This window comes from Psittacula echo (genome assembly GCF_963264785.1).
Source record: "Psittacula echo genome assembly, chromosome: 1".
NCBI classification, from domain to species: Eukaryota; Metazoa; Chordata; class Aves; order Psittaciformes; family Psittacidae; genus Psittacula; species Psittacula echo.
The window spans coordinates 113,868,763-113,882,628 of NC_137735.1; the positions used below are offsets into that span (position 1 = coordinate 113,868,763).

General features: G+C 39.4%; 1 protein-coding gene across 1 annotated transcript in view; it reads right to left on the reverse strand.

The window, feature by feature from the left end:
• ANO4 (anoctamin 4) overlaps positions 1 to 13,866 on the reverse strand; it is a gene marked incomplete at both ends in the record, with an annotated part of 141,681 nt that overhangs the window by 107,839 nt on the left and 19,976 nt on the right. The window contains one exon of the mRNA XM_080631873.1: positions 7,790 to 7,926. Coding sequence (XP_080487999.1) covers positions 7,790 to 7,926 — 137 coding nt within the window. The remainder of the gene's footprint in view (positions 1 to 7,789; positions 7,927 to 13,866) is intronic.

Here is a 13,866-nt window from a genome sequence, read left to right on the forward strand (position 1 = left end):
ATTTCTTTCCCTTTGAAGGTGCTGGATAGTGTTGAACAAGGCCCGGTAAGCATAGGCCAAGCCCCAGCACGTTGACATGATTTGTCCCTCTCTGGTATGACCAGGATGACAGCACACCTCATTTAAGTGTTTTACTAATTCTTCTGGATTTTGCACTTGTTCGGTGGTGAAGTTCCAAAACACTGGAGGGGCCCACTGACCTAGATACTTGCCCATACTATCCCACACACCCTGCCACTCATGGCTGTCCAGCCTCGGGGAAAATCTCTCAGTCCCCCTATTTTGTCGTCTAACCCCAGACAAGGCCCAAACCCGACTCTGCTTAACTCTTGAGATAAGATGTAATGGTTGTGGACAAAACACACTCTGTATGCGTGCCAACATGGTGACCCCCATCACAATCAGCAAACAGGTCTCAACAATATTAAAAGGCCACTCAAAAACTTCAAAACTCTCAAACGATGCTGTAAATGGTCTGGGAGGGGCACTGGGAGGGTAAAAGAATGTCTCCTTCATAGGTTGACCACCCAGGAAGGAGAAAAAAGATGTATAGTTGCCAAGCATATATACCTCCCAAAGTATAAAGGTGGTGACCACACTGGGAACATAAGCCAGACCAGTTTCATGATCAATTTTTCTATTGTATTACAAGTCATTACCATAAAATACAATGAGACAATAACCTCAGCCCAAGCCCCACACTTGAAAAACACTAACACAGCAAATACCGGCTCTAAGTAACCTACGGCATATTGAGACTGTGAGATCAAAAACAACAACTTTGAGAGCCAATAAATCAGCATTGTGACAAGTGACTATCAATCCAAAACACTGAGTGCTTATCACAAATACGATTAGACACACTCCGGTCAGATCTGTCGTTATCTCAACCCTTCGTGCCCCACGTTGGGCGCCAAAATAGAACTGTCGTGGTTTAAGCCCAAGCTGTAAATCAGAACCACGCAGTCTACTGCCCCCCCCCACACCTTTCTTCCCTCCGCTTCTGAAGGGACGGGGAGGAGAATCAAAAGAATGCAGCTCCCACGGGTTGAGATAAAAACAGTCCAGCAACTAAGGTATAACACAAATCACCACTGCTGCCACCAACAATAACAACGACAAGAGAAATAACAAGGGAAGAGAATACGATACCGCCCGCCGGAAAAGACAGCCCGACCGAAAAGGGGACATGCCCTTCCGGGGAGCTCCCAGTTACATCCCCTGGCATGACGTGCTGTGGTATGGAACACCTCCTTGGCCAGTCTGGGTCAGGTGTCCTGTCCCCGCTTCCTCCCGGCCCCTCCTCCTCCTTGGCAGAGCATGAGACTCACAAAGTCCTTGGTCAGTCTAAACATCAGTGTTATCAGTTTTTTGTTCCCAGGCCAAAAGTCAAAAACACAGTGCTGCAACAGCTACTAAGAAGGAGAAAAAAAAAACTGACTGCCACTGCTGAACCCAGGACAACAGGCAAAAAGAATAAAAACCGGTAAGAGCATTTACTATATAGCAAGAAACACTAAAACCTGGTGCAGGGATTCTCATCGCTTTTTGATGACTCTAGTACCTCTGTCTCATAGGAGATAACAATATGAAGACCCTGTACCTACCTCGCTATCCCTTATCAGACTAAGTACAAAACATCCTTTGCTTAAGGAACAGTTGAGAAAACCCACTGGATTTATTTGAATATAATTTCTGGTATTTGGTCTAGCAGTACGTAAACACAATAAAGATGTTTTCTTGGCTATTTCCTGCAAAGTGTGCCTGTTCTAATGTGTGCCCTGATAGAAAAAAACACTTGATTTCACTGTTAATAAGAGGTCAGGCAGGTCCCTCTTCTGAGATCTAAATCAAACTGCAGGTCTTTCGAGAGATTCATGAGATGAAACTTTCTACAGATCCTCCTCACAATTTAACACTACTTCCACAGAATACAAGCCCTGACCGGGGGTTAAGCTTTCACCTTCAGTGAACTTGAATTTGTGTGGCAGTTTGTCGGCTGGAGTGTTTTGTACAAAAAATGTATGATATTTGTGAATGATATATGGGTACAAGCAGCTTTCTCTCAGAGTAATGTAGTCAGCAGGGACCTTCAGGGGGGTCAAGATCAGTCCAGCTCCAACCTGAAGGGAGGGTTAGGCTAATTTCTCAGCTTTTCTAGAATTTCTTAAACATTCCTACCAGAAGCAGCCATGCCTTATAATGTATGATCAAATCTTAGGGGGAAAAAAAAAAAAAAAGAAAAGAAATGTTTTGCTTTTCACATTTGGGAAAAGTAGGGAATTCTCATAATACTTTCTCCATAGCAGAACTGCTTCTGAATTTAAATTGCAAAAAGTGAACATAACAATAGTACAAATTATTCTTACAGAACCTCCCCCCACCAATGTTCCCATAGAAAGAGAGTAGAGTAAGCTATCTTCCTGATTCTCAGCAGACATTTTGATTAAATGGAGAAACCAATGAAAGCATCTCAAATGTCCCATCCCCATGGTACATCGAGTTTACTGAAGGCAGAAAGGGCAATCTTTCTCAGATTTTGTTATTACAGTGCCTGACTTCTGACACAGCTTAATGCAGACTTGATATAGTGGAACAGTTCTTTGAACTGAAAAAGAAGGCAAGAAAAAAGATTTAAGCCCTAAGGAAATAACAGTAACAAACCATTTATATCTAGACTGCATATCATGCTGACAAATAATATTATAAAATATAGAAGTATTTTTTCATGGAGCATTAAATATGAAAACAGCTCAGGAAGTACAGTTTATTTTTTCTATAAAAAAATCAATGTTGAGAAGACATAAAAAAACCCAAAAGGGTATTTAAGGTTATTTAAATAAAGGAAGAGTGCAGTAGGAGATTTAGAGGCAGTGGGTCATCTTGGTGGTCCCATTCTCATTTCTAAGCCTCCTGATGAGCCATCCTTCCTGTTTTGTAGGTCCCAGAGTCACTACATGTATTTTAGCAAATAAAGAGGTGTACAGGAAAGGCTCTGTGCAACAAAACAACCTGTGCTGAGAATCTGCTGTCCACACTATATACGGCTTGCATCTCACAGTTTATTTGCATGCAGAAGAAATCCAGGTTTAAAATCCATTACTGCCCTGGAACGCAGACAAAGCATGGGTAGTGGTAACTGAGAGATTCACTTCAAATGTAAACTCCTGATCTGAACTAAAATGTTAGTACAGACCCATCTAGGGAGTACAGCAAGGAATCTGCCTTTCTCTGCATGCAACAGTGACTCCATTGGAAAAATAGATTTGCCCTTTATGCTTCCTATGTTTCATCTTTCTCTAAAGAAAATTGGGTTGCCCTACGCTGACTCATCAGTGCATGTAAATCTTATATTAAAGAGGATCTATGAGATTTAGCTGAGTTATTTGACTTGCAGGACTTCTTCCTCTATAAATATGACACCCTGAGACAACTACTTTTTCTTGCACTTGTGAAGCACTCCCAACAACAGTATTGTAATTTTTTGCTCCAAAAAGCAACCTAGACACCCTTATCTGTACTTGGAGGTCCTTTTAATTTTAGGAACACAGTATGTCAAAACCAGACTGATAAACCCTACTAGACTAGTAAGGCCTCTGAGAAGGAACCTTTTCTGTTGTCTTCTGTTAGAGCCTGTAAGGCAGTAGAGAGACCGATTCTGGGCTTACAAGAATTCATGATAAAGAGACAGTAAGTGCTGGCCCCGCAGTGTCAGGAAATACCAGCTGCAGGCCTTTTGCACTGTTCACAGCCTTCCAGGCTTACACTATTCTAGACGGAGGCTCTTCTCCTACCTTGAGCTTTGCTGACATTGCATTTCGATTCCCTGTGTTATGACTTCAAAACTCATTTTTCCTAAACTGATTAAATATATATATATATATATATATATATATATATATATAATCATGTCTGACTGCAGTTTTTGGTGGGAAAGTGGTCTAGTCATGTATGACAGATCTCCATTCCTTCAACTGAAAAAGGATGCTGTAAGGAGGTGGAAGAACCGGGAAGACTTCATCCTAGCAAGAAGTTTATTATTTCTGGCTATATTTGCAGCTTTATTTGTAATATGTGTATTTGAAGTTGTATAATTGGGAATTCTTTTCCAAGGAATGCAGTAGTTTTCATATTCTCAGACCCACAATTAGGAGCCATCAACATTCAAAGACACATGACTCATACACACATACACACTAGGAGAGCTTTATGCTAAAGGGTTTACACAAACGTTTCACTATCAAAAATGAGAGGATTCATAGCAGTAACAGCTATAGAGAATTGATACTATACTTTTAAACAGAAGTGCAATTAGGAAAATAAAGGAAATGTGAAACTTCACCTGCAGTCCTTCAAGAAAATAATTCAGAAGGGACTCTAATGTTCACTAATGTAACAACAGATTAAATTCTTTCTTTATTCCTAATTTCAAATACCTTGTTATTATCAGTATGGATGCACAATGAAGATAGGATCTTTGAACTCTAAGAAGATTGTCATTTCCTGTTGTTTGTGGCTACTTGAAATTAGAGTCCCCTGCATGAAATTTCACAGCTGGTAGAGAGGGTTAATATGTTATGAATTTATGCAGAAAAAGAGGAACCCAGAACCACCTAGTTTTTAAGGCATAGCTCTAATCAAAGAACAAGTATATTTTCTCTCTCTGTTCTTTTGTTCCTAATATCCCTTTTCCCATTTAGATTGTAATTTTGATGAAACGGCTATTTTTTTTTTTCGTGTATCTTCACTGGTTGTTATATTTTTCTTGACACCATAATATATTTAATTACATTGAACTTCTCAAATAATGAAATTATCTGGGCTGAAAAATCAAGTGCTCACGAGTTAGGAAGTAACAGATTTGTAGTTTCCTCTGAAATCTTACATAATCTCTTTCCATATCCATCCTGATCATTGATGACAAGGATCTGGTGAAAAAAAATTATGTAGCTAGCTTGTATTCTTGTAAATAAACACAGGAAAACAGCTGAAATTGCACAAGCTGTTATAAATGCTGTAAAGAATGTCACAATTCTTATTTTGCAAGATTAATGTATTTTTTTTCCTGCCATAATCCTCAATGCAAGTTGCAATTTATAAAACACATTGTTAAACTCTATTGTGCATAATGTTAATAACACCACCTCCAAATATCAAGAGAGTTGTATGTTTCAAGTGAAGACTGTAGGATTGACTCTTACAATTTTAATTTCAAAACTACCTATATTAGCTGTAATGTCAAGTACGGGCCATAAAAACTCATTTAAGCAGAAGCCAAATTTTGTTGCAGCCCCACCATTCTCCCGTGTTTGGTTAAAGAACACTTAGTTATTATTCCATAGAAAGAAAGGCAGAAAGGATGCATACCTAGAACACAACTCCTAAATAATTTTTCTTTTAATTTTTACTTTCTTTCTGCTGCTACTCCATTTATTAGAAAATGCAATATTTTAGTGATAATATACCCCTGGTTTTAAATTGTAAAGTGTATACCTAATTGCTACATTGACATAGGTCAAAAGTATTTCAATCAATGCACACAAAGGGAAATGTGATTTTCAATTTGCTCAAACTGTCACTGTGTTTGAATGGAACAACAACAACAAAAAACATCTTTAGCCAAAGGACAAGCTGAATCTCAGTCTGGCTCTGCATCTGTTAAGGAACTGTTGATAAAGTTCCATGCATAAAGTCTTCATTGTTTTTCTGGTTGAGCATGAACAACTAAAGGTTGAAGTAAACAATATTTCAACTTGTCAGCTAAACAAAGGTAATAAGAAACATTAGCTATGTCCTTGTAATTTCTTTTTTTTTAATTGTAAATTAATTTTAACAAATTCAGCTAGAAATCACATTAAACTATTCTGCTGCAACGTTACCTTCAAAACAAAACCAAACAATAACATATTCAGAGAGAGAGTTTCACTGGTGTCAGATCCCCTGTCCTGATGACATTAAGGGAAATTTATAGGCTCTTACAGCTACTAAACTAAACTGAAAGACTGAAAGGAAGCTTGAAGCTTCAGAGTTCAGCCTACCAATATACAGTTGTGCTCCCATATTACCCATACAAACCAAACAACATCTAAACAGTGCATCTTTTCCTTCTGGAATTAAGCAGGGACCAAGTACTTTGAACTACTTTGGTGTTTTGGGTTTTTTTTTTATAGGCTACAGCATCCTTCAGATCCTGTTAGGAATTCCAATTTTCTTCTCCCCCTTCCCTTTGCCCCCCATACATATAAATGACCTACATTACTATATTCCTCAGTTATGGCTATGCAGGAAAAAAAATTAATCTGTTCAACTAGGAAAATATTCCCCAGACATTTTCCCTTTCCCTTAAAAAACCCCCAAAGAAGACAGCAAAGAGAGGAAAAAAGCTTTTGCTGTATTGTTTTTTTGTGGTATTGCTAAATTAACAGCACATATATTGCTCTATATCATTCAGTTTCTGATCATCATCCTCTTAAACTTGCAAAGATCATGTGTCTTTCACCTGTGCTGTTTTGTTAAAGACCATATGGTACATGATCCCAAAATGTAACACAGGAATATCATGTCAGATTAACCTATTATAGCTCGAACAGGCCAAGAGAGCCCTCTGCAAGCTGTACAGGAAGCTGGGGAAGAGCAATGAGTTAAGGTGAAGAGAAATTGTGAACCAGGTCAAGCATATCTCTGGGTGCCCTGGATTTTGCTGCTTTAATTATCTGTCTAAACATTCTAGGAGTACAGTTCTCAATGTGCTGAATTTCTAGCACAAGAAATATCTCTGACTGTTTTCCTCAGCAGTTCTTATGTGAAACTCTCAACAGTGTTTCACATAAGAACTTGCACCACAAAACCCTCTAGCTCCTGAAAAGCACATAATCTGTAATTACATCACCTGAACTTTGGCTGAACTAGTAAACAAGCAGGGTCAGAGTAGGGGCTTCAGCCATATCTTATGGTTTCCCATGTTTTTTCATTGTTAGGATGGTCCTTGTCAGTTCTGATCTGCGCCAGTCAGCTCTCTGCCAAAAAATCCCCAGGCACAGATTGCAGGTAAAATCAGAGCACCACAGTGAGTAGTCTGCATACAGCTGCATGCCTGAGGTGGGGCAAAAGAGACAAGTCCCTGGTTTCTCCACACCCCAGAGAGATAGCCCTAATATCCATGGGTTGTGAAGCAGCTGGAGGCAAAGTTAAAGGGTATCCTGTTCCTTTCTGCACAAAGGACACAAAAAGGAATTTAGGCCCAAATTTCCACCATGGATCTATGATGCTTTGTCTGCTTTAAGATAAGATTTAAAAGGGATGATATGCTGAATGATTCCTCTCTGGTATGTTCTCTGAATCACTATTATGCACCATCTGGTCATTTGTTCTTCAGTGGAAGGGAACATGTCTCATACCTGACACCCGATGCTTCTTATGAGTTTGCTGATAATTAACCTCCTTCCTCCCAAATGATTAATATAGGGAAAACTTTTCATTTATTTTCAGAAGCAATGAAGCATTAGACTTGGATGCTTCGAAAAACAAGCAGACAGCAAAGGCATGCACAGGCTTTACACTGGGGGCACATGAAATCAATAAAACCTCCTTTTAACTTGAGATATTTTATATTTCAGCATTATAATCTTAGAATGGAAAACCAGCAACCATGGGAAAGGTGAGACACAAGCTGACTTGCAATAAATGAGTATTCATTTTAATTTAATGCAATTAAAAAAAATCAAATTACAAAAATCAAATGTTCTTTTCTGTAATGGACATGAATTAATATTACATTAATAATTCTTACCTCTCCCACAACTTCCAACCTGCTGGCATCATCAGAGGTACTGGTCAAGTTACCGTGGTGAAGCAGGGAGTCATCATCTTTGGAAGGGCTGTTCACACCTTCTAACTCATCAAAAAAAATGTTGACATCCTTAGCTACTAAAAACAAAAATAAAAATATGCATTCAAATCACCATTGAACCAAATGAAGACACCCATTTTAACACCAGCAACAATCACACTTTTTAGTTCTGGTGTAAGTATATACTGTGTAAGTTTAAAATCTGATGCACATTGGCAGACTGCTTTTTTCACCAGTGAGACACTTAAAGATCTAGGACACCACATCACCTCTCTGATGACAAATAAGCAGTCTTCTCGATACATTAGTATCTCCTCAGCATCTCCTGGGCTAAGAGGCTTAAGCAATTACCTTCTGGATTAGTATGGTCTCTGAAAATTTCTTATTTTAGTAAGAAATATATTTTTAACCTAGTACACAAAGTATCAAGTCAGAAGTCATACTGACCTGTGGGGCAGCCAGAGGCAGATGTCAAATAAATACTGCTACTTGAAACACATTAAATAAATAAGGCTGGGCAGAAGTTTGTCTTTGCACAGTTTGGCATGTTTTGATGCATATAAATCTGGCACATTCAGATCTACCTGCTGCACAGCCCCAAGTTGTGCATCAAACCACTACAAGGAACAGGCGGAAGCACTGGACCGTCTCTAGAGAAGGGCAACAGAGCTTGTGAGGGGTCTGGAGCACAAGTCTAATGAGGAACAACTGAGGGAACTGGGGTTGTTTTGTCTGGAGAAAAGAAGGCTCAGGGGGGACCTTATTGCTCTCTACAACTACCTGAAAGGAGGCTATAGTGAGGTAGGATCAGTCTCTTCTCCCAGGTAACAAGTGATAGGACAAGAGGAAGTGTCCTCAAGCTGTGCCAGGGGAGGTTTAGACTGGATATTAGGAACAGTTTCTTCACCAAAAGGATTATCAAGCATTGGAACGGGCTGCCCAGGGAAGTGGTGGAGTCCCTGTCCCTGGAGGTGTTTAAAGACATGTAGATGTGGCACTTAGGGACGTGGTTTAGTGTCCCACTGCCCAAGCATTCCCCCTGGCTGAGGCAGTGGGACAGATGGAGGCCGCCAAGCCCTGCTCTGCTACCCCCATGGGAAACCCCTGGCCCCAGCGGTGCCCTGAAGGGAGATACCCACTTTAGTAGATGAGTTGAATTTCCTCCACTTTTATGCAATGCCAGGTCATGTAATAATTTTACTCTAATTAAAACTAAAAATAGTAGAAGGAATGAGTTAAAGGCTGTCACTGTACTCAAGATCAGAGCAACATTAGCTTTAGGGTGATATTCCTTGCTCTGCTAAGCAAGGAGGCAACAAGAAACTGTGGGCAGCACTGCTGTGCAAGTCTACAGTCCCACATAAGGGCCATTGATCTGCTGTCCCAGTGGCTGTTGGATGGGAGACACAGGGTGTGCAGGCTGCAGGAAGCAAGGTCCACCTTTGCACCCCATACACTGCTGCACATCTGGTGCAAAAGGGTAATGAAGAGATGTGTGAGGAGAAGAGAAATGCACTGGCTGAGGATCAAGCTTTAGCTGTGGACGGACTTCATCTTTCCAACATCGTGTTTAATTAGCAAAATCCAGAATTACGACCGTAGAGTTGTAACTGTTTGAAGGGACCCCTAAAAGCCAGCTACTGCGCCTCTTCCCCTGACCAGAGTAGGATCAAATAGCTATTACTCTTGACAAAAATGTGTGTAACACACTATTCCTCACACATTTTCACAAGCTTGAGTGACTTTTGGAATCATTCTTGTTTTGTGCAATAACCTTCTGATCCTTTTGTAGCCTCTTTAACTTAGTGACAGGCAGTTATAATTCCTGTGGACAAGAATTTATATTAACAGGGAACAGACAAAAATCTCTAATTGCTGGTGGGAGCTTAGTTCGATTTCTAACTACTGGCTGCAGGTATAAAAATCCATCCCCCTGCTGTGGAAAGACCAAATAGCTGCCAGAAATTAACAGCCATTAGCTGTTGCCAACCATTATGAGCATTTTGTGACCTCCTTTTCACCTTTCCCTTCTTTAGGGGCTATAGCTAAGTTTAAGAAACTTTTTTAAAAGATCTCTGATGCTACTGACTCCACAGTCTCTGCGGGTGGCCTATTTTTCAATATAAGAAGCAGGAGAAAGTTTTATTCGTAATATTTGTCCTGAATATGTACCTATGCTGCAATTTAAATATATTATTCTTTTCCTGTCAATCATGAACACAGGGAAGAGATTGCTCCCGTTTTGCAGGTCTTTTACAGTATCTTAAATGTGTTATTACAGCTGTAGTTAGATAAAAAAAGAAAACCCTATCAAGATATTCAAGAATCCTTCTTCTTCATTTTCATGCATAAAATAAGGACAAGGTTAATGACATACATTGTATTTTTGGTTACAATACTTCTGCTTAGAAAGCCACTAAAAATTTCAGAAACAACAGAAAAGTCTTCACATCAAATGAATCTGCTAGGCAAATGAGCTAACCTAAGCAACACAATTTTTAATAGAGATTCTGAGTTTTAATATTTTTAACAGTATTTTTTTTTCATGTAGACAGCATAACAATAAGGAATACTGCGCCAAATAAACAGTTTTCGGGATAACATAGTACTCCTTGTGTTTAGCAACTATCATTCTTTGTATCTCAGTATTAGTATTGCACAATATTTAATCCCTACTTAACACTTCATATCTTAATTCATCAGTTTTAGATAGCATCCTCTGTTCTGCAGGATCCCAACCAGCTTTTATGGAGTTACTGGGAATAATAGCTTCACCCACTTCATTCTCTTTTAAATTGTGTGTAACATCATAGTCTGTGAACAGATTAGAGATCTAAAACCTCCTTTTTTTTTGCAGTTATCATTTTTCTCTTGCCATTTTAAGGCTGTTTCTTCTAGCAGTCCATTTATTTTACTTATCATACTTTTGTGAAAAGTGCTGGAACACCATTAGAGACAAACATCCAGGATGGAGTTTTTCACTTTAAAACTAGCAGAATGCCTCCATGAGAGCAACGTATGATCTGTATATGATCAACACCTCAATATAGTCTGAAAATAACTGTGGAAAATACAAAACTAATTAAATAGTGAAGCTTTTTGAAGATTATGCATGATATATATCTGTTGCAGAGGCAATGGAAGATGTAAAAATGAAAGTTTTGCCTGCGTGCTATGCCTAAGGGAATTAGAATTAGCTTTTACCTGCCATTGAGACTGCCTTAGCAATTAAGATGAGGCCTTTGAGATATTAGAGTTGCTGCTTCCTGAAGTGCCGGTAATGCTTTAGGTTGCAAAATACGGTTAAGTCAGTGTTTTGCAAATCACAACTTTGTGTGTAAGAGAGTGAGCGTATCTGAGGGTTTCAAGCAGAGAATTACTAAATTATTCTGAAGACTTGTGAGGAGCAAAAAATCTTATTTCAAGGTCACATTAAAATCCAACCCATCTCAGCAGTTACTAGAAGTTGTGGAAGCAGTGAATCACAGTATTAGTGGAATTAGCTATGGGACCTGTCCTGGCTGCCTGTAGTAGAAAACTGCTCCAATCAGAAGTACATAGGCAATTGGCATGCTGGTTGCCAGCTTCAGCAAGTAGGGTAACTAGTAAAGAGATATGCTTAACTGCCTCATCAGCATTAAAAGTGTCTGTCACCTTTTTCCAGTTGCAGTAAAGGTGTGCTGCTGGTCAGAAAGTTGAGCTCTTTACACAGTGTTTTTTACACAATTGCCTTGCTGTGTATGTTTTTGACAGCACACTTAGTATTGCAGTCACTGACACTAAACGTGGAGACCTAACATTTGACAAGACCATTTTCTACCCCAAATATCATTGGCTACTTAGAAAAAAAATTAATAAAATGCTGTTCTGCAAATATAAATAAGTAATTATAAAACCAACTTGTGTTTCCTTTACTTTAATAAGGTTGATGGTACTTCCTAGCCAACTCTCCTGCCTGCAGCAAGCTCAGCCACTCCACTCCAATGGACATGAACACCTACACAGCCGAAAGGAATAACCAGGGCTCCAGCTTTTCTGTTCCTTCAGATCATGATACGCATATATCTACAAACAACCTTAACAGAATGACATATAATAATTTTATCATATATATTCTGGAGACAGATTGGTGCTAGTGTATAATCATGACTTTTTGAGCAGTGAAATTTAACAGGAATACAGAACATCATGCACATTGCTACAGGAGATATTAAGAATTGCCTCTGGGTTTACATCAGCTTAAATATGCAAGTTCTTTTCTTCCTTTCATATTCTATTTTGTGGAAAAACATTGAAAAACTTGATAATTCAGAATCTCTTGAGGATTTGAAAAAAACATGGATATACAGATATTTTCATCCCAAATAGAGTAGAACCACATATTCTGAAAAGTGAATGCTGGGAAGTTCTCTGAGTGAGGGTCCATACATAATTTCAGTGGGTCTACAATCCACTTTGGACCAAGAGGCTGATTTAGGTAGGACTCAAGATAACTCCTGTAACTTTCTGAAGACTGACGCTCAAAAACTGAGGTGCCTATAATTAAGATTTTTCATTTAGAAATGGGACCTGACTACCACTTTGTATGGCAATATGGAAGCATGCTCGGAGATCATGTTTCTGTTCATTAATTGTCATTTTATTACTAATTGTCACACCATGCCATCAAGCATATCCCAGCTTTGGGCAAAGCTGAAGATCAATATTCAGAAACTGCTCTTTGGAAGCTTTTAGGGCTATCAGTAACATTAAAAAATGAATTTCCTTAAAAATTCTTACTGGAGTTTCTACATATTAATAGTGGCAGAAAAATTATTTGGTTTAAAAGCACCAATATTGGAAAATAAAATAATAGAAGTATAATAAAAATACTGAGTAGAAAATATATTTAGCAGAGACTTGAAAAGCAGAATACTTTGAGTATGAAAAATCAAGAAGCTTTCTGCATCTTGTTGTACAACATGTTATGTTTTGACAGCACCCACTTGGACTAATTGATACAAACATTTTTCTGCACTCAGTAAGGCTGGCAGATACAATTCACCAATCTTTACTCCAAGGAGGCTTTCCTACAGATGCCACACAGCCCAGAACTTTTTAGCATGTTAAATGCAAAATTCAATAACTACACAGTGGATCAACAACCCTGCCTCAGGAAGCTCACTGATTTCTGGCTTCCAGATTGTCAGAATGAAAATAAGAGAATCAAATTATTTTCTATTAAATCTAGTGAGAGTCAATGTAAAGTGGATTTTGAAAAAACAGTCTAAAAAGCCACAGATTTCTTACAATTTTACCTTTACTGCAATGGCAAGTTTCATACGCTTAAGCAAACTATAAAAATGCAGGAAAAAATTTTGAGATCTGAGCACTTTGTCTTTTGGTTTTGTTTTAATAAAGCTATCTACGGCTTTTCCACAAGAAGTCCATCTTGTCAGTGTAATAACTAGGAAAAAAAGCATGAAAGCCTTTGCTAGCTTTTGCCATGTCCCTGAGGGCATCCCCAGCCCTGACTGTCCCTGCCTGGACTGCCAGGTTTCCCCCATCCTGCCCAGGTCCTAGGACAATTTCAGCCCCGGCCAGAACCAGATGCTGCTCCACTGATACCAGAGCAGGGTTCGTCTCAACCTCCCCCCAGCCCTGCTCTGTCTGGCCATGGCCCCACAGCACCATGGAAGGACCTGATTACCAGGGCCACGGCTGTCCCCACTGCCCTGCAGCCACTCTGCTCCTGGCTGGGGTGGTGGCACAGGTACAGGCTTGTGAATAAGCAACAGTTGGTTGATGAGAAACTGAACATGTGTCAGCAGTGTGTACTAGCAGCCCAGGAAAGCCAATTGTATCCTGGGCTATATCAAAAGAGGTGAGGCACTGGCACAGGCTGCCCAAAGAAGTGGTAAATGTTCCATCCCTGGCAGTGTTCAAGGCCAGGTTGGACAGAGCCTTGGGTGACGTGGCCTAGGGTGCGGCGTCCCTGCCCATGGCAGGGCATTGGAACTAGATGATCTTAAGGTCCT